The sequence below is a fragment of the Jaculus jaculus genome, chromosome 14 (genome assembly GCF_020740685.1).
Source record: "Jaculus jaculus isolate mJacJac1 chromosome 14, mJacJac1.mat.Y.cur, whole genome shotgun sequence".
NCBI classification, from domain to species: domain Eukaryota; kingdom Metazoa; phylum Chordata; class Mammalia; order Rodentia; family Dipodidae; genus Jaculus; species Jaculus jaculus.
In genome coordinates, this window is record NC_059115.1 from 48858510 (window position 1) to 48885220 (window position 26711).

General features: G+C 42.0%; 1 protein-coding gene across 8 annotated transcripts in view; it reads left to right on the forward strand.

The window, feature by feature from the left end:
* Foxp1 (forkhead box P1) overlaps nt 1-26711 on the forward strand; it is a 526824-nt gene that overhangs the window by 416148 nt on the left and 83965 nt on the right. For 4 of the 8 annotated variants that reach the window (XM_045134138.1, XM_045134135.1, XM_045134136.1 and 1 more), the window contains 4 exons: nt 12809-12946; nt 13968-14057; nt 19437-19590; nt 26130-26334. In XM_045134138.1, the coding sequence (XP_044990073.1) occupies nt 12809-12946; nt 13968-14057; nt 19437-19590; nt 26130-26334 (587 nt within the window). Of the gene's footprint in view, nt 1-1521; nt 1569-2446; nt 2572-12808; nt 12947-13967; nt 14058-19436; nt 19591-26129; nt 26335-26711 lie in introns of those variants that run through there. The other 4 variants (XM_045134139.1, XM_045134137.1, XM_045134141.1 and 1 more) reach the window with 3 other exon arrangements.

Sequence of the window (26711 nt, forward strand, 5' to 3'; positions counted from 1 at the left end):
AACAGTCATTGTGAACAAAAGTCGGTTAGAGCCATTCCTGGGTGAGCTTATTGAAATTCAGGTATTTCTTTGATTGGAAATATTATCAATATGCTTTCTGGTTTGTAAGTAACCTGCATTTAATGCATCTCACATGAAAAAAATCTGGAGTTTCAAGTAAACTCCTAGAATAACTAGATTAGGCTGATTTAATTCTGTATTGATGGCAATTATTGACGTTACTACTCTCTGAAATATTTTTAGGAAAACACTGACATGTTTAAAGTATATTAATATAATATTTTCAATATAAACATATATATGTTTAAAACTAAACATACGTGTACACACACACACACACACACACACAAAGTTTTTCTCTGGAAGGGGAAATTGAGAGGCGCTTTCTAGAGTATTGACTAAGGTTAACCTGCCACTTAAATCCTGCCACTTGAGCCAACAAAGTTTTTAGCATATTAGTAAAAATGTATTTTAAAAGCGGGGTTGTTAGCTTTCAGGCATATTGAAGCAGTGGCTCTTTGGAGCAGAGGTCATCTTATAGTGCTGCCTTTTTGAGAGGAGCCTTTGTTGACTGTTGTTGCATAAATAAGAAAGGAATTTAAAGAATTATTTCTTAGCAAACGTGTGGCAGCCGCTTTCTCCAGCAGCTGTCGTTCTACAGGGGAAGTAGCGACGAGGCCCGTTGGCTGGTGAGGGATTTCCAGCCGGTGTGGGGTTCCTTCTCCTCCGCGCTCGGGCACACTTGGGGACGCGGGCTTGCGGAGAGGACGGGGTGGTTGTGGGGGTGGGAGAGCCAGGGCTGGGCCGCCCCACCGACGTGTAGCCAAAGTTCTCCGCCCGCCGAAGGGTCTGTTTTCTAGGAAAAGCGCTTCTCGGCGTGGCCCGAGAGCCCCACCAGCCCTTGGGCTGGAGCTTTCGCGCGGAGCAGCCGAGGTTGCTGGCTGGCGCGGCGGAGGACGCACGCAAGGGCTCCCTCCTCGGCCGGCGGGTGGGCTTTCCCCGGGAAGGTTTGAACAACTCTTTGTCAGTTTGCAAGAAGAAACAAACACGCCACGGGCCCCAGATCAGATCTTCCCGTACACCACCCCCCCATCGCGCGCGCACACACACACACCCCGAGCCAGCCGCCGCGGGACCGGGGAGGGATGCGCTCCCGGTGCCCGGCGGGCCCCGACGTCAGCCCGAGGCGGGTCACAGGTTAACAGCAATTAGGCGGAGTTGCCGCGGAGACAAAAGCCGCGCGGCGGCCGGGGCGTGATTTCACCTGCCGGCGCGGCGCGGCGCGCGGAGGGGGGCGCGGGGCGCGGGGCGCGCGGGCCGCCGAGCCCATTGTGTTGGGGCGCGGCGCGGCGCGGCGCGGGGTGTTCGGAGGCGGGTTGTGATTGGTGGAGCGGGGCGGGGCGGGTGGGCGCGGCGCGGCGCGTCTTGTCAGCCCGCGAGCCGCTCCGGAGCGCCCCTTGCGCGCGTGCAGTCCGCCTGCACGCCGAGGCCGCCGGACCCCAGCCCGGCCCCGCCGCGGGCGCCCCGAGCCGGCTGCGCGCGCCTGGCGGCTACATGGAGAGTGTCAGGTTGGTCCGTCTCCTTCCTCTTTGCTGTTTTCTCTGCTCTCCTCCCAGCCCCCCCCCCCCCCGCCGCCCTTGGAGGGGGTTGCTCGGTCGAGAGAGTGGGGGGTGCCACTCCACCCGGGCCTCCTCAGCTCCGGGGAAGATGGGGCGCCCCGAGTTCCCAAGTTGAGTCACGAGAACCGTGCTGGGCGCTGTGGAGCAACTTGGGGAAGAGTTGCTCCCGCGAGTGGAGGCGGAGGGCAGCGGAGGGTGGAAGGAGCCATAGGCCCGCGGGTCCTGGAGACAGATCTCCCACCCGCGCTTCGGTCCCGCTCCTTGCTTTAAAAAAAAATGTTCCTGGGTGGGGTGGACTTGGGAGTTGGAGGAAGTCATGCTTGTGTGTTTCTTTCTCACTGCCTCTGTACTCCCCTCCCTCTTCCCCATTGGCGATCCATCTCCCGCTGGGGTGGCCTTCACTGGCAGCCACTTTGGTAAAGCCCTTGCTTGTCCCCTCCATCCATTTGGGGAACTGGTCAGGAGTGTGAATTCCAAGTCACTTCCAGAGCGTGTGAAATCCACCAGGAGCCTACCACCGCGAGGGAAGCCGAGCGCGGATGGACGTTTCTTTTGCTTCTGATAGTTTGTTTCTCTATCTGCCCAGGCTATTTTCAACTTAGCTTTTTGCTTTTCGAATTCAAGGAGTTAGCACACTGCAATGGGCGAGGGAGGGCAGTGAGAAGCCCCCACTCCCTTCTCTCTCTCTCTCTCTCTCTCTCTCTCTCTCTCTCTCACACACACACACACACACACACACACACACACACACACGCACGCACACAAAACTGGCAGGCAAACGATGGAACATACTCCGGCAGGTTGGCGAGCCGCCTTGGAATTACTTTGCGGGTTAAACTAGCGAGCGGGTTTGGGGTTTGGAAGGGCAGCTGGCTGAGGATTGCCACGGAGCACATCCACGTGAACCGGCTCTCAGTGCCGCCGCACCTCCTGTCTAACCCCATGAAAGACGGTCAGTGGAAACGGGGACTTTTTCTCACCCCCCCCCCACACATACTCCCAAGTGTGGTGATGGAAAGGAGAGGACCTTTAGGAAGTGGGTGGTAAAGTTTCAGAGCAAAGTACATATAGACGCTTCCTCTCTGGGATTAACTCCTTCAAGGCCTTCCGGTTATAACTAAAATATTTAATAATTGCATATTCTTGTCCACACAGACCAAATGTTCTAATCAAGCCAATTTAAAAATGCAAATAACCTAATTTCCATAGATTCCAACATTCTGAAAGTGACACATTTGGAGGAAAAATTAAGCCTGATAACAGGAAATATGAATCATACTATCAGTGACTAATCTGCCCAAGAAAAAAAATGTAACTTACATGTATTTTATCATTAGGAAGTCAGTGTATAAGAAGCCAGTTTGTTTTAAGTTTAAAGGTGCAAATGAGTTCTTCAGAAGTGGCCCTGTTTTGCTTTGTCGTTGGTAATAGATTTATCCATGAGGATATGTGTGTTCAGTCCAAAGCGGTTTTTGTGGTGAAGTGTTCAAGCGAGCTTGTCGGTGTCAGAAACCTGGAGCAGGGTCCTATTAAGACTCTAGCTCAAGGTTTGATGTGTTGCTGTCATTGTTGCTGAAAATAATATAGGGCTTTCTTGGATATTAAGATTCATTACTAAGTAAACAAAATGAAGACAAGCATTCTTCTAATTGATACCCTGTGTGTAAGTTGAAAAGAAAAGGGAAAGTCTATATTTATTTAATGTGTTTCTTTGTAGCTGCTTGACACATCTCAATGAAAAGTGTTTAAAAATGAAACCAAAATAGATGTTGCTGGCCCAGAGACCCTGCCTCACTCCAGGCTGAGAGAGAGCTCAACTGCAGAGGGACTGGGCTGACACTTGATAATCAAAGTTGATTTATTGTTCATTAGTACTGCATTAGCCCTTTCAGGCAACACAGTGATTTGTGTAGTGGCCTGTCAAGAGGGAGACTGTGAGCACCTGTCATTTCTAAGGCATGAGATAAGCAACCAAATATTAAAATGATGCAAATGAAATCACATTTGACTAGGTAAAGGACCACACAAATCACAATTTTTTTTCTTCAAAAGAAAACAGCACGGGTCCATATTAGCTCATTTAGAAAATCTATTAAAGATATTTTTTGAATCTTAAGAACTACTTACAGGATGGAAGTAGAGTTTTGTATTTGCCTGATTCCTTTACCAACTTTCTTTCCTGTCCAAATGTACAGTTTGTCTGACAAAAAGTTGATCATTTAAGGAACCATAATATGTCAATGATTTAATCCAAATAATTGCAAAAAAGTAGGCTTCCCATCTGTGTTGTTTTTTTAATTCATATATTTCATTAAATGAAACTTCATAGCATGGGTTGATTATATGAAAATGTGATGACATCATAGCTAAGCTATGATAATGCCGGATAATAATGTCAAGTGCATTTTCTGCAACATGTTTCACTCTCGATTTTTTTTTCTTCCCTCCTGAAAGGGAGTGATCTCATGGCGTACAATAGAAAACAACTTAAGTGTCAGAGGAAAACAAAATTAGTGAACTTTTGTCTGCAGCCATAGAAACAAGGATTAACTCATATTTTTCAAGGGATGGAATGGAAACATGGTGCATGAGAATATATCGTGTATTGTCTTCTCTGAATTTTCATTTGACAGGGATTTTAGAGGCTGTGATCTTAATTAAATCTCAACTAGCTGAAATAATGCATCTAAAGGCATGCAGTGTTGCGTAACCTTGCTCAGTTGGTAAACCATAAATCATCAGAAAGCTTATGATAGGAATGGTTGCTTTGAATTTTTGTTGTTGTTGTTGTTTGTTTGCAGTTAAATGTGCCTTAAAACGAAACCTTCACAATTGCTGCCTGGCCTTTGCACATTGTCAGAAACTGTCACTTGGAAGATGAACCCTTGTATGACACTGACCAGTTCTACAACTTTTCAGTCAGCCTCCACACAATTGCAAGAGACTGTGAAATTAAAATCTAGATGAATTAAAAGCAATTGAAAGTCCATATTTGGTCGGGCCTCAGTGTTGTGTGATTCCTGTGTTTCTGAAAAGGTTGTGTGGGCCAGCTTCTCAGCTTATTCTAACATCTGAGTAGAATTTGAATTGGCAGAAAAGAAGGCTGGAGAAATTTTATTATGTGGTTTTAGATGTGAATGGACATCTCAAAAGGGGAACCTGAAAACCATGTTCCTAGTAACTGAGCACAGGCAGTGACCAGGGCAAACCCACTGCCGGTCCTGGAACCATGCAGCCACAGCTGACTAGAGAAGGTTAGGGTAAATGTCCACACTGTGTCTCTCAGTGTGGCACCTGCTAAGATCTGCATTGGATGACAAGGAATTGCAGCTATTGAATTCATAGAAATTAAGCAATTCCATGAATTCTACTGCTTGCAGATAGTGGGGGTTTTTTATTGTTGTTGTTTTGTTTTTACTTTTATATCTCTTAAGCAGATGTTTTTAACTGCTGCAGTTTTTGGCCTCTACATATGCCTTCATAAAAGCTGCCTGCATATGTGTGCGTGCATATATATATATTTATATATATAATCTTTATACATAAGATTTCATGGAAGGCTTGTGATTATGCTGCTGTTGAGCTGTCAGTCTCTTGGGGCAAGGAGTTTAGCTTAATGGTATACCTGTGTGGTTGGATGTGGGGAAGTCTTGAGTCTGTAATCTATGTTATTTTGTAAAAGGTTTGTGTTTTTGGTTTCTTGTTTTGTTGCATTTTTACACAGCATGATAGTCTTAAATACTTGCTTCAGTCATTTTAGACTGTATATGATTCCTCACCAGGGCTTTCTGCATTCAACTACCATACCACCTTCATTATTAACAAAAAAGCAAACAAACAAACTCAGATCCCTCTTCCCTAAACAGCCCTCTACATTATGAGATCTTGAAATTCCTGGGAAGCTATCTTGGTACTCTCCTTTTGAAGGAATACCCTTCTTGGAGTTCCTTATCCAACCTGGCAGTTTGTTTGAAGTGAAATTAATTTAGAATGAAAAAATAAATGAATAGCAAAAACATTTATTATGCCTCATTTTCAAATTGGGTTACAAGCAACTCATCAATGAAGATGCAGAGTAATTGTTATAGTGGGGTTTTTAGAATACCTTGGTATCAGGTTTTAATTTTTTAGCTTTTTCTTGCCCTTAAATCTGAAACATCATTGTTCAAATAACCGAGAACAAGGTAAATCAACAACATCAAAAAGGTCGACTTCTGTGATTTCTCAAGGGCTTGTTATTTTGTACTTCCCAATTCTATTTGATGTCTTGACAAAACAAGACGACACAGGGGAGATGACATTAAATTTTGATTTTTTTCATCTAACCTGTTACAGTTGTGGCAGCTTAATTTTTTCTAACCTTTTTTTTTTTTTCATTTTTTTCTTTCTTTTTTTTTTTTTTTCCGGAAGGTGGCTTTTTGTTCAATTAGTCTAATTGTCACACCACTTCATGAGGCAGGTCTTCACGGGTTTCTCATCTGCTTTGATTTTCCAAAGCATTTTGGAACATCTTTTGACCTTTCACATGTAGGGAGCTTTTGGTTGGGGTTTGTCTTCATTAGATATAAATCAGTGAATGGTGAAAGAAGCAACTGATGTTTTCTCATTAGAATCTCATTTGCACCCCTTAGCTTAACTGTAATAGATACGGGTGAAGGTGTTGGAAGCAGGCGTTAACAAACTGCACAATTTGAGAAACTCAAGTAATTCCTAAAAAAGAAAAAGTGCTTGTACTGTTATAAGTCCTTATTCAACTTTGGAGTGATCTAATTTGGGCCTACCTGCATGTTTCAATCCTATTACAGTCCCTCTCCCCCAGTAATATGAGGAAAAATACTAATTTATATTTAAGCTCTCTGTGAGATTATTTTTTTCCTGTAGTTATTAAGCCTTGAAGAAAGTAGCACTATAAATTGAATTCTTAGTCTTAAAATAAAAAAAAAAAACATAGATGTTATTTGACAAAAGAAACATTTTATTTATTTATTTATTTTCCTGTGTAAAGAGTACCACTTGATCTAAAACTACTGACAAATTATCTTTCCTTGAAAGGATGTGTTTCAGATAGGACTGATACAGTTGCTATCACCTTCCTTATTTTGTAATAATATTTCAGTTTAAGAGAACTTGGCTAAGCCTTCTTCCCCTCCCCTGGAAGACCTAAAGATTTGTTGGGAGAATGATTTTGAAGGTACTTTCTTGAAGAGTTCTCCCTGCCTCCCTTTTGTAGTACTTACAAACAATTTTGTTGTTGCTGGTAATATAAAATGTCAGTATGTTTTCCATCCCACCTACAGGAAAATGAGGCTGAAGAAGGAAAGAGAAAGCATTTTTGCTTGATTTAAATAATAATACTAACACTAATAGTTGCTAGGTTGAAAAGATCAGTGCTTATTGAGTGATTATTTTCATGTGTAGCTTCCATTGTTTCCTGTATTTAACAATTGCTAATGGGAAAAGCGATTTAATTTATGTAAACTTTACATTTTTATGCAAATGAAGCTGATATTTACTAGCACTAAAACAATTAGGCTGCCACTTAGTGGAGTAACCTTGTGTGCCTGGGAAGATCAGGGAGGTTTCAGTCCTTCTATTCTGTTGTAAACAAATAAAAATTCTACCACTTTTCCTTTTTAATGTAGAGATAGAGAAATCTGAGAGAGCTTTGCAAGAAATTGCTTATTAGGGTTGATAACCTGAAGTAACTCCTGATTGGCAGGCAAGTCGTGGCCTTACAATTCTTCATGAAAGAAAGATAGCCTTTCTTGATAAAATGTAATAAACAAAATGATAAAAAATGAAATGCTAATTGCATTTTAAAGAGGTCTTTTTTCCCTAAAATTTTAATAGGTAGTTGTATTGTTACCGAGAGAACAGTTATGCTAATGACTGACTACTTAGATGATTTTGCATTAATATAATAACCATTACCTGCCTTAATGCTTTGTACAGTATTGTGGCAAAATAGCTAAGTCTAAAAGAGTTATACAAAAAGCAGAATTCCATAATGAAACAGAATTATACTTTCCACATGAATAGAATGCTTTTTTTTAAAGACTGAAATATTATGTCAGACATTTATTTTCTTTTCTCTCTGATATAGCTACCTTACCTGGTACCTGGTTGGTTTTTATTTTATTTTTTTTATTATTTTTTTTAAAATAACCTAGGAAGTAGAAGCCTCCTAACTTTGTTTGCTGGTCCATCTGTTATATCCATCGATTGTTAATTTTGAAGACTTTTGAAAACTGTATTATTTTCTTTTTCCAGGAGACCACTGGTAATGTTTAGCTTTCTCTGACACTGCTAGTTTCCATATGATCTTGCAAAATTTAGTATAGTTCTTTTCTTCTTCTCTCTTTGTTTAATACAGCCATTTTCTTTGTTTGCTTTTGTTTTGACATTCTAGATCCTTCTAATTGAATTTGTTTTGCTTTTGTTATGTGACTGACTGGGTGTTAGATACTGCGTAACCTGAACCGTAACCCCCCAAGCACAGGTTGAAGTCTAGAAGAGAAGTGAGTTTATTAGGATATACATGTGGTACATGATCAGAAATTGAAATTAGCTTCCAATTTTGGAAATACATTTCATGACAAATTAATGGAGATAAAGAAGCACGTGAATTTTTTCATATTATTTATGCACATACTAATTATGATAAGATACTCATGTGCAAAGTGCATGTGTACTTTATACGGGGCAGTGTTTACTGTCCTGAAATGCAGCATAAAGTGAAGGGGGAGAACAAAGTGATAACGTGTTATTTCCAGTGTTTATACTGTATCATCTCGCCTCCCACCCAATTCCTTCAATTGTCTCCTAGATTAGAAAGAAGTATTGTTTCTTATGACTGTTTTTATTTGTTTGTTTGTTTTTTGAGATTTTTCTCTCCCTCTTCCCATCACCTGCCTTTCCCCTGTTGGGAATAAAACAAAATAATATGGTTCATTGTTTTAATAGCCTGCAAACGTTCCAGTGTTGTAGAGTCATTTTGGAGAACAAGAAAACTGTACCAGGCAGGATTTACGCAGCAGTAGATGAGCTTTTAGCAGCAGTGGGTGGTATTAGTTCGCAGCAGGCCCATACTAGCCACGCTCAGATGGCCAGGCACAGCTGTACTTCTGCCATTCCGCAGGTTTGTGTGCACCTGGGGCCGGCCACACCCAGCTGCTATCAGTCAATACGGTATCATGCAGTACGTGTGAGTGTGTGTGTGTGTTTTTAATTCATGATTTCCTCTTGAAACTCAAGAGTGTTAACTGTGTGTGTTTAAGTTCAGTTTTGTATGCTAGCATTCTTCAAATGTCTGCCAGAAGTTTAATTTGAATTTCTGATCTCTGAAGCAGCTAGACAGAATCGTTCTAGTTCTTTATAAACTGCCTTCTATGATTCATTTTAAGTCCTGAAACATCCACATTTCTGTATACTCATGAGTAGCTGCAGTATTGAAATGTAGGGTTTTTTTTTTCCTGCCTTATATTTAAATTGCCTTCTGAGAAAGAAATCGAGAATTAGCTTGAACTCCCAGATAAGGAAGGCAAGAACCTTGTAGCAACACAGAACATCAGAAATGACTTTTTACCTCAAGAAAGCTAAGGTAGATAGATGGCAGAAAAAAGTTTCATTTTCAATGCATACTCCCAATGAGGGGCCCATAAATATTAGCTGGCTGTAGTTAAAAACTCACATGACTGTTTTAAATACTATTGATTTAAACCACTGGCTTGGTTTTATGAATCAAAGTGTGATTTCTACACTTTGGCCATATTTCTCAATGCTAACCCACTCTCTCTCGTGTGCCTTTAGCTGCTTTCCAGACATTCAACACAGGATTAAATAGTAGTAGTTACAGTGATCAATAGGTTAAGACTGCTACAATCACTCTTGCTGCTAATGACCTCAGTGGTAATGGGCAATAAAGTGTGGGCTGTAATAGCCCCTCACTGGTACTGCATGCCCTTTGATTCCTAGTATTAGTAGGGACTAGCTACATGAGAAAGTTGGATGCTGGGAATTAAGGGAGTGCATATATAGGCTATAATTCTTAGCTATTTAAACTCCGAAATTCTGCTCTGAGTTTTTTCCTTTTCTCTCCTCTTTTCTACCATGGTTTGTAGTCTATTTACCTATGTGTGTGAAAGCTTATCACAGCCTCCTTTTCTAACATATTAGAACAGAAACTTTTGGGGCAACTGAACTTCTATTAAACTTATAAACTTATGCCCGGCCCACTTTGGAAGCTCAAAGATGACTGGTGTGAAAATGTGGTTTCAGAGAGATGCTCAGGCCATCAGAATATAATGGCCCACTTCTGATTATTCAGAGACAGATCAGCCACTTGGGAGGATTGCTGGAGCTTCTCCTGTCCCCTCCTTGGGCTGTGCTTGCTGCTTGAAGTGTTTTATTACTCACCAGTACCTCCATCAACTTGTCCAAAGGGATAAAACAGGGAGAGCCATGTTCATTCTGCAGACAATGAAGGAGTAACTGTGGGCAGAGGAGATGGAAACCATTGACTGTCTGCAAAGCTTTAACAATTACTTGTGTGTGCCCTTTCCCCTGATCCCCCTTACTGTATTGACAGTCAAGGGACCCTGGTGTTTCTCATTTTTAAAGACACATTCTATTTTACCAGTCTTAAAAATTAAATCCCTTTATAATACAAAATTCAATAAAACATATTATATATAGTTGCTCAAATCTTTTTTACTAAGGTATAATCTGTAAACTACAAAATACAGTCTTTGTGTAGTTGGAAGTGTTGACCGTTGCATAGATCTATGTGACTACTACCCTTATCAAAGTACTAGTATCTCCATCACCCCCTTAACTTGCCTGTACCCATTACTAACATAGGATTTCCATAACTCTTAAAAGTTATGACCAGGGTATTATTTCTGAACTGATTTTCTACTCAAGCTGGGTTAAATTCATGTTCATCCCCAGCTTAGATTTTACACCACCCTATTCCTGTCTGTTTTCCTGTCCATTGCCATTAGAAATTTTGGCTCAAGAATATTTATATTGTACATCATCCAAGAAACGCAAAGGAAAAAAAGAAACCTTAAACATGGTTCTTTTGTTTGCTTAATCAAACCTCCCATACGGTGAGGTAACTCTCAAGGAAAAGTAAACTTCTCTAGTGAGAGTTTGGTAGAGCAGCTTTAAGATAGTGACTGGCACCAACACCTTTAAAAATGCACAAAAGTTTCTTCTGTTAAAGGCAAAGTTAACTAATTGGGATTAATTTGTAGATGTTAGATGTTCTGATAATGTCTGCTGGGTGTTTGCCCTAGACTGTATGCAAGTTCACTATTCCAATCATTGGTGATATTTCATGCTGCATATTATCTTTTTAAAAGGATAATTTTTTCATTCATATATATCTATCCCTTTTTGCATATAAAAATATTCAGACATGCCCATCTGTTTTAAATTGCAGTGTTTCTACATCTACACTTAAAAGGCTAGTGCAATAAGAAGAATTCATGGATGACCTTTCTGAGTTGGGTTAATGAATTTTTTCAGATGTTCTAGTGAGTGTTTTCTAAACATGGGAAGCTTGCATGTCAGCAGCCCCCTTCCCCCCACCAAACATTCCCACAAACAATGGTGGGGAACATTCGCTGTCCATGGATCTGACCTTCAGGAACCATTTTTAGTTCATCAAAATTAGTGATGCTGAGAAATCGGGACATCAGTGCATAATGACTGTGAAATTAGGAATGAGAGCTCGCTATGCAAATGACAGGACAAATCATGTGAAAAAGTCAAGATAAACTGCATATTAAGACATTATGTTACATAAAATTAATGCTACATTCCTCCCTTTTGCTTACTGTTCCCCTGAAGGATTTTTTTTTAATCTTTTATCTTTTGATCAGCTATTGTCTGCTGGATTTTTTTTTAAGTGGCACACAGGCAAAGTGCAAAACATGTTATTACCTTTTATTGTAATACATGAAATGACAGCAGATCCTTTTGAACAAAGTATATCCCTTACTGCTTCTTGCTTCTTGCTGTCACATGTTTGATTAGAAACCAAAGAAAAAAGTAGCATGCTTAAATATTACTCTTAGAAGACATATGAGTTTTGTCTTTTCTTTCATTGTTTTTTTTTTTCTCTCCTTATCTTTTTATTGGGGGGGGGTGATTTTTCATGAAATAGTCTTCTTGCATTACGGGGACTGACAAAATGGTTCTCATGTAGTCTGCAAATTAAACACAAGTGCAGTGATTATTTTGAATAGCTAAATTACATTCTAGAAAGCTTGCAGAATTCATAGCATTGTCATTAGGTATCCGCTTGAATACAATTTGTGTAACCTTGGCCAAGACAGCCTGTCATTTTAATGTCAGTGTTTTATCTGAACAAGACATCATCCTTTCAGATACAGTGTGCAGGTTCCTTGCAGAGATGCCCGAGCAGAAACGTGTTAACAGTTGCAAATATGAAATGCTATCAAGTTCATCACTGTAGCTGTTTGTCACCGAAATGTCATAGAAAGCGGCTTTTAATGGTATCACACATAATATGAAAGAATTGAGACGTCTGTATACTGGGGGAATAAGGATGGGTAAAAGGCATCACAGGCGAGGTCTGTGTTTAAGTTCATAAGGTATGTCTAAGGTTCCTCCACGCAAGACTGAGCATTCCTTGATCATTCTTAAAGTCGGTGCATGAGAGAAGTGAGCTATTATATTCCAGCTTCAGCGCTCTTGGTTCCTATTTGCCTTCTTACCTAAGAACAAAATTCAAGCCTGGGTTTACTTCTTTCTTCCCTCTCATTTTGAATGAAGATCTGTTCCTAATAAAAATTGTGGTAGTTCTGTCCTAAATCCAGATAACATTTGTTAAGTTTTTCTGCTTGAAAGACTGCTTGGAACCTATCAGGGCTATGAGGTTTTCTATTGTGATTCTGTATTTAAAACACCAAGGCTGGGGCATATCTTAGCGGCACCACACTTGCCTAGCATTGTGTGATGCCTTGGGATCCAACTCCCAGCAGCACTACCGCCCAACAACAAGTGTGCAGGACATAAAAGACACAGGGTTTGTGGCTGTAATTCCTCCAGATAAATACCCTGTGCATGCGAACCTGGTCAGTTCTTTCAGCAGGCTGTACCTGGGAGGCTGTGGGCATGGGATTTCCTGGCTTCCTACTTACCCATCATTCACATTCTAGGTTCCCGTGTCAGTGGCTATGATGACACCTCAAGTTATCACTCCCCAACAGATGCAGCAGATCCTCCAGCAACAAGTGCTGAGCCCTCAGCAGCTCCAGGTTCTCCTCCAGCAACAGCAGGCCCTCATGCTTCAACAGGTAACTGTCCTTCCTTCTGCACACCCCACAGAACCAAGGACCCCACGATGCAGTTCAGAGCTCCTCGTTGCATTGAGGAATAAACTGGGCAGCCTGGGTGAGAACAAGACCCCAACCCACCCCTGAGTTACCCATGGCACTTCTATCCCAGAAGGAGAAGAGTACTGCAGAGTGGCTAGAGCTTGGGCCCGAAGAGGGCTCATTGGCCTGAGATTAGGGCTGTAATTGGACTTGGTAGAAAAGGATCTTTCAGGCTTACAAGGCTTTATGCTCTTTTATTTGGTAAGCCCAGAGGCTTCTAAATAGTTCAAATCAAAGCAGAAGGAGGTGCACGTAGGAAGAAGGTTTACATATGACAGCCCTTGAAGTCCCCATTTTAACTCATAAGCTTCCAGATTTTTGTTTCCCTTGGACATTGAATCATTTTGGAGTTGCTTCATTACAAGGCACACAGTTAGTTTTACTTTTTTCATACATGCTCATGCCCATATACTTCTGGATATCATTTTGCTAAGAAGACCTAATAGTGAGATGTAACAGGCACCTGAACCCAACAGATGAAGCCCCTGGTGCCCAGAGGAGGAAAGCACTGGTGTGGAGTGACAGGGACAGGATGCAGAGGCATCTCCCAACACTGTCATATACACAGTGACAGTCTCTCCTGGCTGTCTGCCCCCCATAATTTAGAAAGCTCTTACTAGAGATTGGCCAGACTCTCTCAGCAAGGGCATTCTGGCTTTGTTGTACAATCAAAGGTCATTCCTTGCCTTATTTTAATTAGTTTGCATAGAAAATGGTATGTTTTTCATCAGTTCATTTTTGAGATTACTCCTCAAATAATAATGCCAAGAATAGTCCATGTGCATGGAATTTATTGTTGAGTTTCCAACTAAAAGGTCAGGCCATTACAGATAAAAGGGACGCTATTTTTCAAACCACAGTTTGTGTATGGCCCGGAAAGGAACAGTGGGCCCGTGTTGTCCCCGGTCGGGTCACTTACCGTCCTCCCTCTCTTTTGTAGCAGCAGCTTCAAGAGTTTTATAAAAAACAACAAGAACAGTTGCAGCTCCAACTTCTCCAACAACAACATGCTGGAAAACAGCCGAAAGAGGTATTGACAACACATATTTTACTTTCAAACCGCACATCCCCGAGGACTATATCGTGGCTATTAAACTGTCATTCATCTTTTAAATGATTGCGCCACTGAGCGGACTCTATCGGTTCTTGGCTTTCAAAGCAAGAGTTATTGTCCTGTTTGCTCTTAGATTTTTCTGGGTTCTATACATTATACCACTGTTTCACATGTACATGTGTGGGGAGCAAGAATGTGGGCAGAGAGCTCTGGGCTCATTTGGTAGATGAGTATAACCAAAGACCATCTCTCATATGTGTGTGTGTGTGTGTGTGTGTGTATCTATCTATCTATCTATCTATCCATCTATATGTATGTATGTATATATGTCTGAGGAGGATGAAGTACTTTCAGTAAAATTGGAAAGGGACTCTTTACTATTTGTTTGTTTATTTATTTATTTATTCAGATAGTCAACCATCGATCTATCCATTCATTCATTCATTTTTGTCAGCTCAGAAGTGTGGGTATGTGGTCTTGGTCTTTTCCATTGGGAATTGAACCTCTTGTGAGGTTGCACAAACAAACAGGGTTAAGAATGCAGTTAAACATCATTTTTGTTGAACTTCTTCTGACATGCTGTGTATGCTAAACACAGACACATACACACAAGATAACATGAGTTAAAATTGGAGGAGATGCTAGACTGGGTCATATGTGTTTAAGTGAGCAGAAAAGTAGTATGTTACATGAGCTTCTGGCAACCAGCCCTTTTGTCGTGTCCTTAAGTTGCTGTGCTGGGCAGGTGACAACTACACCATGCCACCCATCAGCTGGCCATTGTGGCCCAGGCATGATGAGTCCTTCACAAGGGCTTCCACATGAGCTTCGTGAGAGTCTAAGGGCAGAGGCTCCATCAGGTGTGGAAGCACTCACCTGCACATACCTAGTCCACCTTCCAAACATTCTGAATTTTTACCGTGACCCAAGCCTTTGCTTAGGTATTCTCTCTGGAACAAGGCAATACATAACTCCATAAATAGCATACTATCCTTTCTCATGGCTTCTCTGCAGTTGGCCACTTTTGTTCTCATGAAACAAGTCTGGCCAGGTGACTGTGCATGTCCCTCACATGAGGATGGATGCTGGGCTGCACTAATTTTACAAACAGGAGTGACCCAGACATTCTCCTCACGCCTGCTCCTCCCTCTACACAAATTGGGTACATTTTCCATGCTCTGCCAAGTTTCCACCCTGGAGTCCTATTTAGCAGGCTGCCTGTAAGCCCCCCACAGAGTAGGGGCAGTTTGGGGGTGCAAGGCAGGAGGTGTTTAAATGAAAATGCTGACACTACCCTAAGTACAGTGGCGAGCTATGGGTGCTGCTATAATAAAAAAGGGAACAGATTAAAAAGTGTCTAAAATGTAAATCTAAAGGACTAACAGTAATTAAAATGGAAATGGCACGGGGAGGGAAGGCATGTAATTGTGAGATATCACTGTGCAGAAGGCTCTCAGCTTTGTTTTGCTGGCTGTTTTTCTAATTCAGCAGGGCTTACTCATCAGTGGCAGTTCAATGCGCGTTAATGACTCTGGGATTGCAGGCATCACTCTGGACAAAGAAATGATTATTGTGCGGTCAAAAGAAGTTCAAAGACAAGAAGGGAATTTCAGTTTTTTTCCTTAGAGATCCACATTCAAGAGCATATAAATTAAGCCAAATGTTAAAAACCACAGTCTGAAAGCTGACTTCAAAGTCACAACTCTCTAATTAATGAACTGCGAGCTTCAGTTTGGACAAGTTGTGGTTTGATGCGCCCATAAATCAACATGACAGGCCTGTTTCACAGTCTCAGACAGTGCTTGTCATTGAGTCACATCAGATGTAAACACAGCAGAAAAAAGAAGGGATATGAAGGAGGTGCAATTGATCAACAGAATTGGTAAAAACCCACTTTTGAAGCACATTATGCATGATCACAGGAAATGGTTACAGCCTCAAGAGGTTTCCCCTTCTGCTGTTGCTTTTTTGAATCAGATTTCTAACAGCCTTCAAAAGGGAGAATAAGAATCGTGGAGTTTCTCCCCTGTGGCTTGCAGGCAATAACCCCCTGTTGTTATTTTGTGCTCCTTTCTTTTCAAAGGCATCAAATTTTAGTTTTTTAAAGATCTTTAACTCTATATTTGAAGACAAACAAAAAAGGGCTGCCACTGTCATTCTTATCAGTTACCAGGGATTGAGTTCTTCCTTTCTGTTGCCACTTCTTATTAACCTCTTATTTGGTCTCTTAGACATAGTTTGGAATGCACGTCTGCATGCTGGGAGGACAGGAAGGTTCAGATGAGCTCCCAGGGCCCATAAAGAAATGTGATGGGCAAAGTTACATAGCTGAAGAAGGGATAAAAGTTAACTCTGCCAAGTTGCTCTTGTCAGGAAGTGGGGCACAAACTGGATGGTGGTGGTAGAGTTTAGGCAGGAAGTGAGGATGGGGGGGGGGAATCCTTGTCTACACCAAAGGGAAGGTGAGACATTGGAGGAGTCTTTGTGCATTTCAGGGTTACTGGGCTTGCTATGGCCTATGCTTTGTGACCCAGGAGATATATGGGTTTGAATGTCTCTAATGGCAGCCAGACAAGTGAAGAGAACAAGTGTCCTTAGTTTTCACTGAGTTCTCATGGCATCCTACCAGTGGTTAGGAGATTCCTATTCCCCTGAGATGTTTAGGGTTCATCCATGCAAATTGTCATGCAGGTGATGGTCCTTTTGTATTCCCATGACGGAGTCATATGGGAGAGGGTTCAGGATTGTGGTCTGGTGGTTATGACTTTAACAAAGTTTAACATGGATATTGACAGAGTAACAAGTATATTCATTTACCTCATCCCCCATCACTAGCAGTTCATAATTTTCTACCCATCAGATGTGTTCCTCCTCCATTGCTTTTAAACTCTTTCCAAGTACCACTGGACCTGTGGTCAGTGCTGTGCCTTTTGCTGTCTTTTTGCCTCAAGTTGTATTGAGGTACTCCCTTGAGAAAGTTTGGCTCCATGTTGGGTCAGACCCAAGATCTTTAGAAGATAGATGTTCATTGGTTGGTAGGGCCAAAGAGATAGCCCAATCCAGCCATGGAAAGAATGGTTCCTTAATATTACAGAGAGTGGTTTGGAAAATAGATGGTAGAATTCATCTTTAAATCAAGCTGCCAAAATGATGCCGTCCTGTGTCCTGAGGTGAGCTGAGCTGATTGTTTAAAAAGGGAATTTGTCCCAGGCAGTTAGGACAGTTTATGTTAGGCAGTAGGGAGTAGCCGAAGAAAGAAAAACAGACCTTTGACTGCAGCTCTAGGGAGGGGATCTGAAATGCAAGGTTTATCAGAGCATTTGAGCATTTTAACACTGACTACTGACCTGTCAGGGGACTGTGCAGAGACCTTTTTTGTATGCATTCAATTGTGAGAAGTAAACAAACGAACTCGTATCCTGTGTTCGGTAACTGGGTGGGGAGCACACTTTGGCAACCAGTGTTGCTTTTAAATTCTTTTCTTTGGACAATGGGCCTTGTATACTTTTATATCCTGGCTTTTCAAACATGTTCAGCTTTCATGAGCCTTTCCTAGGGATGGCCACAGAGACAACAGAAAAGGCATCAGTCATTTTATATAAATACACAATTTTTAAACATTTCATTTACAGTAAGGCAGGAAACACCCTCCCCAGCCTCCGCCCCCCCCATTATATTTGTCTATAAGAGAAGCTAATTCCTCAGTCTTTGATTGTACCCATGTGTTTCCTCTTCTTTTTTTTTCCAATGTCACGAGTTAATATCTGTTGAAGAAGTGAAAAAATCATTTTGACATGAATATCACTATCATTGGGTTTTACATTAATGTAATAACTTGGAAGGGGGTGAAAACAATTGGATCATTTTATGCATGCTGTTCTTAAAATGAAAACACTGGCTTTTCATTTAAATTTATTTAAATTTTGTTGTTAGTCGTATAGAAGTTGTTTTTTGGAGTGAAACTCAATTAACTTTCTCAGTGGCAGAGTAGTAAGTCTGAAATTGGTTGCTAATAGGAGAATGATAGTTTTTTTTTTTTTTTTAACTGTAAAATAAACTGTATGGAGACCAAAAAGAAGCCACCATTTTTCTCTTCCTTTGAACTTTGCTTCAGAAGGTCTTGGTGTACATACCATTTTATGGACATATCAGATCAAGGTCATGTGTTAGGTTAAGTGAATGCAGTTGTTTGTAAAGTGTAGTTATTAACCAGAGCAGGCAGGCTCTTAAAGGGTTGTATAATCCTTTCCTTGCAAAAGTATTTCTGACCTTTGGAATAATACTCAGAATTAGGATGCACTCATTGTTTTCTTAGAATTTTTTGTTGTTTCCAGCTTGGAAAGGGTTAATTTCCCTTTCTAATTGTTAGCAGTAATGTGGCCAAGACCTCCACCTCGATACGATTTCTAGCAGATTAAGGATATTAGATAATTTCCTTCTATTTATCGTACTGCTGCTCTGTGTTATCTTTCTATCACTCAGATAATTACTGAGGAAATCTACATTAATTTTTTTGGCTGGAGCAAGGCCTGTTAAACACAGGAATGATGTATTGATGTTTTACACAACAAAAGTTTTCCTCCTGTCATTGTCCAGTCAACAGAGATATTTATCATATCACAAAGCTCCCTTCTGTGCAAGAGCTAGGGGTGGGGTCACAGCCTCCGTAAAGACCCAAGGCTTTGAGAAACTGAAGCCAAGTTAAGGGTCTAAAGCTTCGTCATTCATATTAAACACTAGCATTAGAGGACGATGTTGTTTGCTAAATTATGAATGTGTGTAATTAAAATCTAGTGGCTGTTTCTATGAAAGATTTACAATGTTATTTCATCGTTTGTCATGGCTAATTAACAATATTAGATGAAGTTTTTCTTCTTCAAAGGTCTGATTTTTTTCTCATTTATTTATGTCAGAAGTGATGAACAGAGTACTTAAAGGCCCCTGCCAGTACAGGCAGGGAGGGAGGCACCTTGTTCTTTTACACCTCAAAGGTTCAGAGTTCAAATCCCCCTAGACTTCAAAGGTGCAATCTCCTTGCTAGTGTGAATAACTACAGATTTCAAAGTCTCAAAGTTCACATCTTGACTCTCAAACTCAAGCTTTCTCAACTATACAAAAAATGGGCTGGTTGAAGGAATAGTTTTCCTAGGGGATCAGGCAGCAGAAAGGTACCACAGTCCCTCTACCCTCCTTCAGATGTGGCCTGTTTGGTCCCTTCTAAACCTTGACATGGTACCCTCTGACTGAGCTTGAATAACTGTCCTCAGTAGCTGATGACAGTGAGTTTTGCAACTTCCACACTTTAACCTTCCTGGGGAAGTGGTCAGCTCATGCTTTCCTCCTTGTTTCTTCCAGCAACAGCAGGTGGCTACCCAGCAGCTGGCTTTCCAGCAGCAGCTCTTACAAATGCAGCAGCTCCAGCAGCAGCACCTCCTGTCTCTGCAGCGCCAAGGCCTCCTAACGATCCAGCCCGGGCAACCTGCCCTTCCCCTCCAACCTCTTGCTCAAGGTAGGCATCCATCACACCAGAGCCGGGTCTGCAGAGCCTGTGGATGGAAGGGATGTGGTGTCTCTAGGTCTCATCCAACCTGGGATGCAGGAAGTCACTCACCTAAAACATGCACCCAAGCAACAAGAAGCCAGAAAGGCTGATGGGCCCTAGAGGATGCTGCAGTGCCTGCTGATGGCAGAGGAAGGGTGGGAGGGCTGGTTGGTCACCAAGGCACTGGTGCACAGGCTGTTGATGGCTGAGGAAGGGTTAGGGGGCTCATTTAGGCTTTCATAGAATCTTGTGGTGTTTCACTCTGGATCCAACAACTGGCCTTGAAACTGTTAATCATTTTAAGATATATTTTATATGTTATAATGCTTTCCTTCCTCTTTTTCTTCTTTCAACTGGTTTCTGATATGGTCCAGGCTGGCCTAAAATGCACAGTTTTCCTGCTTTTAGCTCCCAAGTGCTGAATGCCAGTATTATATTATCCTCCCTTCTTTCCTTCCTGTTTATTTGAGACAGAATCTCATTGTTTAACCCAGACTAGCATGGAATTATGATATTTGCTAAGATTACTTGTGGGCACTATCACACATGGCTTACCCCATGTTGGTTTATGGTACTTGGATCGTGGTATACAGGCGAGATTCCACATATTTGCACCAGCCAAGGCGTATGGTCCCCTGGGTGTGGATATAGGGTCCATGAGACTTAAAGGAAGATAGCTGTGCATGTTTGGGGTTTGGTTGCCTTCTGAAGAAGGTTGGGAATAATGGACACATTTGGTGTTGCTTAAGATGTGGTCATGTGTCTAGCAAGTTTTGGTGTTCAGTGGAGCCAGAGAGGGTGTGTCTGTGTTTGAGTTTTCTCTCTTTAGTCAGCCACACCCAGCCTCTGTCCCCTATGGATTTTTGTTGTTGTTTCTTGCTTTTAATATGTAGACTGGGGCTTTTCCCTTGGCTCTTACCCTTCCATGCCTTTCTGCCCTAATGGCTTAACTGCTTCCCACCAGTAGCCCCATCGCTTCCCAGTGGGGAGATGTGGCTTCCCAGTGGGGAGATGTGGGGCATATATAGGGCAAAGGAGGGACACTTTGGCTAATGGATTTTTATGCTTGCGTAGTGTTATAACATGCATTAATTACCCACTCTGGTTTACGGTTGGAAACATGGCAGGCTGTTCTGACACACCCACTGGCTTCACGCGCTCTCATTTTTTCCCACTGTTCCTATAGTATTAAGTTTGCTCACCAAGGTTCATTGTGATAGTACATCAGTTAAGCTGTCCAAAAGAGGGCAATTGGGCAGTGACAAGACAAGCTCATGTGTAATGTGAAAGAAATGAATGTGGTGATGCATGAAGTGTAATCTCTGCAGTAACATATCAGAGACCCTGGTGGTAATTCACTAGTCACGGCATTGATTGATATGCTTAGCAGTCCACTGTAACTGTTAGCATCCACAACATTGAGAAGTCTTGTCCATGTTCCCAAGATGGCATAAACGTGAGTGTCAGTGTTGCTGGCATTAGATAGTGGCCATTAAGTCGACTGTAGTCATTTCCATCTCTCCTGAATCAGGAGCTCGGTTTTGCCTGCCCTACCTTCCCTGCAAAAGTGGCTTGAGAATTCAGTCATGTTGGACTACAACACAATTCCTTTTTATCAGAGAGACGATGGCTTAAAACTGATGTCATTATGAGGTTTAAATCAACTTTCTGCTTGCTTGAACATGGTCACCTGGGTATGGAAGTACAAGGACGAAAAAAGGTTGATCAACTCTGTTTGTCTTTGAGCCAGTGATACCTGGGGTTGTGAAATTGAGTTCCATGAACAGTAATCTGTCAACTGTCCCCACAACATACATTTTTTAAACCTGTGCCTGCATTTTCTTTTATAATGAAGGGACCATTTGTCCAGAACAAAAAGAAAAGAAATATAGCAAGGGATAGGGGTTATGTGTTTAAAACTGCTGGTGATGCCTTCTTCGTAACATCTGAAGATTCCTTTACGTACCTGTCTGCTCTTCTCCTTGCTAAGTTACTTTAAACCTCTCTGTAAACCTCCAAGTGTAAGGATAGCAAGTGATATTTCAAAGGCGTTTTTCTTCTGGAGGGTTTACATGATCATTTTTTCATTTTGTTTTCAGTTATTACTGAGCCGTCTCTCTGTTCTGTGAAATTAGCCTGTCTGTTTTCATCTACCCTTTGGTCCTCCTTTGCACCAGTCATTTCCTACACACATAGATTGTGGGTTTTTTTTTTTCTTTCTATTATTACAGCCTCTTAATTTTTAAAATGTAAACTCTAGATAGGAGAAAATTACATGCTTGGTTATATATCTGTTAATAGATTTGTTAAACTTGATACCATTACGCTCCCTCCATCCTTTTGGAAGAAATGTATGCTTTTAAGAAACTGGATCTCTATAAAGTTTGATGGTAGCCACCTTAGTTTTCCTCTGCCTTGATTCTGTCATGAGACCTTAGCTGTTATGTTCTGGTCTTGCGCTCTGGGCATTAGCCAGCAGTAGCAGTTTACTCTGTCACTACCACGCTGGTGCCCAGGCAGAGGGAAGTGACTGGACCCCCTCAGTCTTCAGTCTCTAGAATGTTTCCAAGCCTCACAGTCACATTGACCTTTGGCCCAAAAGTACCACTTTTGTCACCGCAGCAAGATAGTCTCTGCCATTTCTCCCCTGGGGAGGTGACCCTGATTTGCTGGCCTGTGGGCATAAAGGAAAGGGGGACCCACTTATGTACTCTGCAGGCATAACGAATGGCAAATGCATTTGCCTTGGTTTTGGTCCTCCAGGTAAACAGCGTCCTTTTCAAACAGCCTCAAGTTCTGCTTCCCTCAGAAGGAAAGCGCTTGTAAGATCCGTACTCTTCCCATGCAGCTGACCCAGAAATCAATTAGTTGGAGTTGAAAAATAGGTGGCTTGTTCTTCGAACGTGTTTACTCACTAGAAAACAAAAATAGGTGCCGACTCGACTCGTATGGTTTTCCTTTCAGTATGCTGTCATCCACAGACTGGTCTATTCCCCGTTGTTTCAATTGAGTAAACAGTGGTCTGGGGGTCAAGGTCAGCCATATTTGCAGGCAATTGTTGGCGCACAGATCGCAGCGGCAGGCTTGCTGGCTGCAGGCGCATCCCACCTGTCACTTAGAAAGGTGTTTGAAAATAATAGCAGAACTGGATGCAGTATTGCCGAGTGACCTTTCCCTTTGTTTAGTCTGCCTCCAGGTTTAATTTCAGGGGACAAGTAATAATTGAAAATGCCTAATAACTAAATGCTCATTTGGGACAAAATCCATCAAAATATAATTGGCATTTGATTTGTATGAAGAGAGAAGAAAACTGACTTGGCTGTTTGAGGAGGATGAATTCTAAGGATATCTGACCACTTAATGTATCATTTGAAACCTCCTTTATAATATATATTAATTGCAAATACTTGAGATTTGAACATTTTCCTGGAGAACCGTTAGGAGAGACCAACTGTTTTTGTTAGCGCTCCTCTCAGAAAGGCGGGGAAGGTTATTGGTCTGCTGTGCAATAATTTACTCCTCTTTGATATGCAAACGATCCACGGTGAATATAAAAAAAATCCTATCAGACTCATTTCACAGTTCTTAACCACTCGGATTCTCTGGAGTCCATCGCCTCATTAGACCAGTGCTCTCCAATGCTAGCATAATTAAAATCTTTAACAGTTTAGCAAAGTAAAGATGTTTGGCTGATCACGTTGAGATGATTATCTATCCATTGTATTCTAAATGACAAAAATAAATTAAATTTAGACCTTGGCATTTTTTATTATGTGTTTCAAATGAGTGTAATGCACACAGCCTTTTTTTTTTTTTTTTTAATAAATCCCAGTACCTTTGGTTTGATGGGAAATATGCCTGTTTCGGCCACTGCTGTCTACCCAGAAAATGGCACTCTTTTTAGGAGAGTTATGTTGCATTTGATTGAAACAATGAACTATAACTCAGGTGTCCACATCTAGTATGGAAGTACCCTGTGACAGACCAGGGACGTGGTCTCTTCCATTGTTCTTTCAAAAAAGGCTACTGCTGCCGTTGTTGTTTTGGATGCACTTTAGAGCCTTTCTGTCATGCACATAAGTGCACAAGAATGTGCATGGAGACAATTTGAAAATTCTGGGTTCTAAAAGTTTATTGCAAGACATGGAAGTTCATGATTTTGATACTAACTGTACCCTAACTATACCACATATGAGGAAAATGCAGGTTAACACTTAATCTTTTAAGACCACTTTCTGTCCATTTTGACCCTGTGGAAAACCAGGCAAACTGTATTCCTCCCAGCTTATTTCATGTTTTCATTTTACTCTGCAATGGTTCGTTAGCATTGATCTCAGATATGACAGTAATGATAGTGTTACTTGTATAAAAAGTTACACAGTTTTTCAGTAGACACATCCATCAATTAAGCATGTGGTACTAGAAACCAAAATTAATGAGGAAGATAGGTGTGTTAATGAAATAATCATAGTATAATCAATTTGACTGTTAAAAGTTGAAAAGCATTTCAGGAAGACGATGTGAATTCATAATTTATGTCTAAAAGTGATTAATAAAACTATATTTAATAACAAAGCTATTTGTCATCATTTAAGACTTAAACATAAAAATTATTCACTTCATGGTTTGTGTTGTCATAAGAATATAGTTGAACAAATTTGCTTTGACCCCTTTTGGGTGTCTAAAAATAGGGTAATATGTCTCAACTTTCTTCCTAAAGCTAGAAAACAGCACTGGTGATGGAGGAAATTATACTGTGGCAAGATGGGGGATGGAAGAAAGCCCCCTCTGTTGCAGGACTTGGGATAGAGGGAAGTTCACTGTGGTAGGAGTGCAGATGGAGGAAGTTCACTGTGGTAGGACTGGGGATGGAGGAAGTTCACTGTATAGGACTGGGGATGGAGGAAGTTCACTGTATAGGACTGGGGATGGAGGAAGTTCACTGTATAGGACTGGGGATGGAGGAAGTTCACTGTATAGGACTGGGGATGGAGGAAGTTCACTGTATAGGACTGGAGATGGAGGAAGTTCACTGTATAGGACTGGGGATGGAGGAAGTTCACTGTATAGGACTGGGGATGGAGGAAGTTCACTGTATAGGACTGGGGATGGAGGAAGTTCACTGTATAGGACTGGAGATGGAGGAAGTTCACTGTATAGGACTGGGGATGGAGGAAGTTCACTGTATAGGACTGGAGATGGAAGAAGTTCACTGTATAGGACTGGGGATGGAGGAAGTTCACTGCATAGGACTGGGGATGGAGGAAGTTCACTGTATAGGACTGGGGATGGAGGAAGTTCACTGTATAGGACTGGGGATGGAGGAAGTTCACTGTATAGGACTGGGGATGGAGGAAGTTCACTGTATAGGACTGGAGATGGAGGAAGTTCACTGTATAGGACTGGAGATGGAGGAAGTTCACTGTATAGGACTGGGGATGGAGGAAGTTCACTGTATAGGACTGGAGATGGAGGAAGTTCACTGTATAGGACTGGGGATGGAGGAAGTTCACTGTATAGGACTGGGATGGAGGGAAGTTCACTGTATAGTACTGGAGATGGAGGGAAGTTCACTGTATAGGACTGGGGATGGAGGAAGTTCACTGTATAGGACTGGAGATGGAGGAAGTTCACTGTATAGGACTGGGGATGGAGGAAGTTCACTGTATAGGACTGGGGATGGAGGAAGTTCACTGTATAGGACTGGGGATGGAGGAAGTTCACTGTATAGGACTGGGGATGGAGGAAGTTCACTGTATAGGACTGGGGATGGAGGAAGTTCACTGTATAGGACTGGGGATGGAGGAAGTTCACTGTATAGGACTGGGGATGGAGGAAGTTCACTGTATAGGACTGGAGATGGAGGAAGATCACTGTATAGGACTGGGGATGGAGGAAGTTCACTGTATAGGACTGGGGATGGAGGAAGTTCACTGTATAGGACTGGGGATGGAGGAAGTTCACTGTATAGGACTGGAGATGGAGGAAGTTCACTGTATAGGACTGGAGATGGAGGGAAGTTCACTGTATAGGACTGGGGATGGAGGGAAGTTCACTGTATAGGACTGGAGATGGAGGGAAGTTCACTGTATAGGACTGGGGATGGAGGAAGTTCACTGTATAGGACTGGAGATGGAGGGAAGGTCACTGTGGTAGGACTGGAGATGGAGGGAAGGTCACTGTGGTAAGACTGGGATGGAGGGAAGCCCCCTGTTTCAAAAGTGGGGCTGGAGGGAAGCTTCCTGTTGCAGAATGGGAAGGTGGTGGAGGGAATTCCACTGTGGTAGAATAACTGTGCAGTCCTTTCCATGGGTGTTTTTTACATCTCCTGAGGCCACTTCCCCTGGCCGCTCAGTAGGTATTTGCCTTAGTTGGGAGGGAAAGACATACACCAAAAAAGCCCCCCTAACACTAAGCTTTGTTTACTGACTCTTTGATTTAATTACTGTTTGAAGAGGACAGACTTAGCTGTTAATTGATTTAATTATCCAATTGGTCTGTCTCAGGCATGATTCCAACGGAACTGCAGCAGCTCTGGAAAGATGTGACGAGTGCTCACACTGGAGAGGAAACCACAGGCAACAGTCATAGCAGCCTGGACCTGACCACGACATGTGTCTCCTCCTCTGCACCCTCCAAGACCTCCCTCATCATGAACCCACATGCCTCTACCAATGGACAGCTCTCGGTCCACACTCCCAAAAGGGAAAGGTAGGGACCAGCCGCTGAGATTCCTGGGAGGGGCCGGTGGCTGGACAGGGCCATATTTCTAGCATCCCTAATTGAATTCATGGGTCTTAGAAAGTGCACATAATCGCTTCAGAATGTTATTCGTATAGTTTGGGTGTGAAGAATCTAATTGTTTTCACCTTTTCAACATGGAATTAGCACTTTTGTAGATCTGCTCTCAGTTTAGGAGCTGGGGCAAAAGTCTTGGAGTCCCTCATTGGATGGGTTGGATTTCAGAGTTTCCAGGCCGAATTTCTACTTGCCAAAGGCTCACTCCATACAAGCCAAATTCCTTGGCTGTAAGCACCTTCTCAGGGAATACTGGTGTCTGCTGTGGGCAAGGTTGGGTCTTTAAGAAA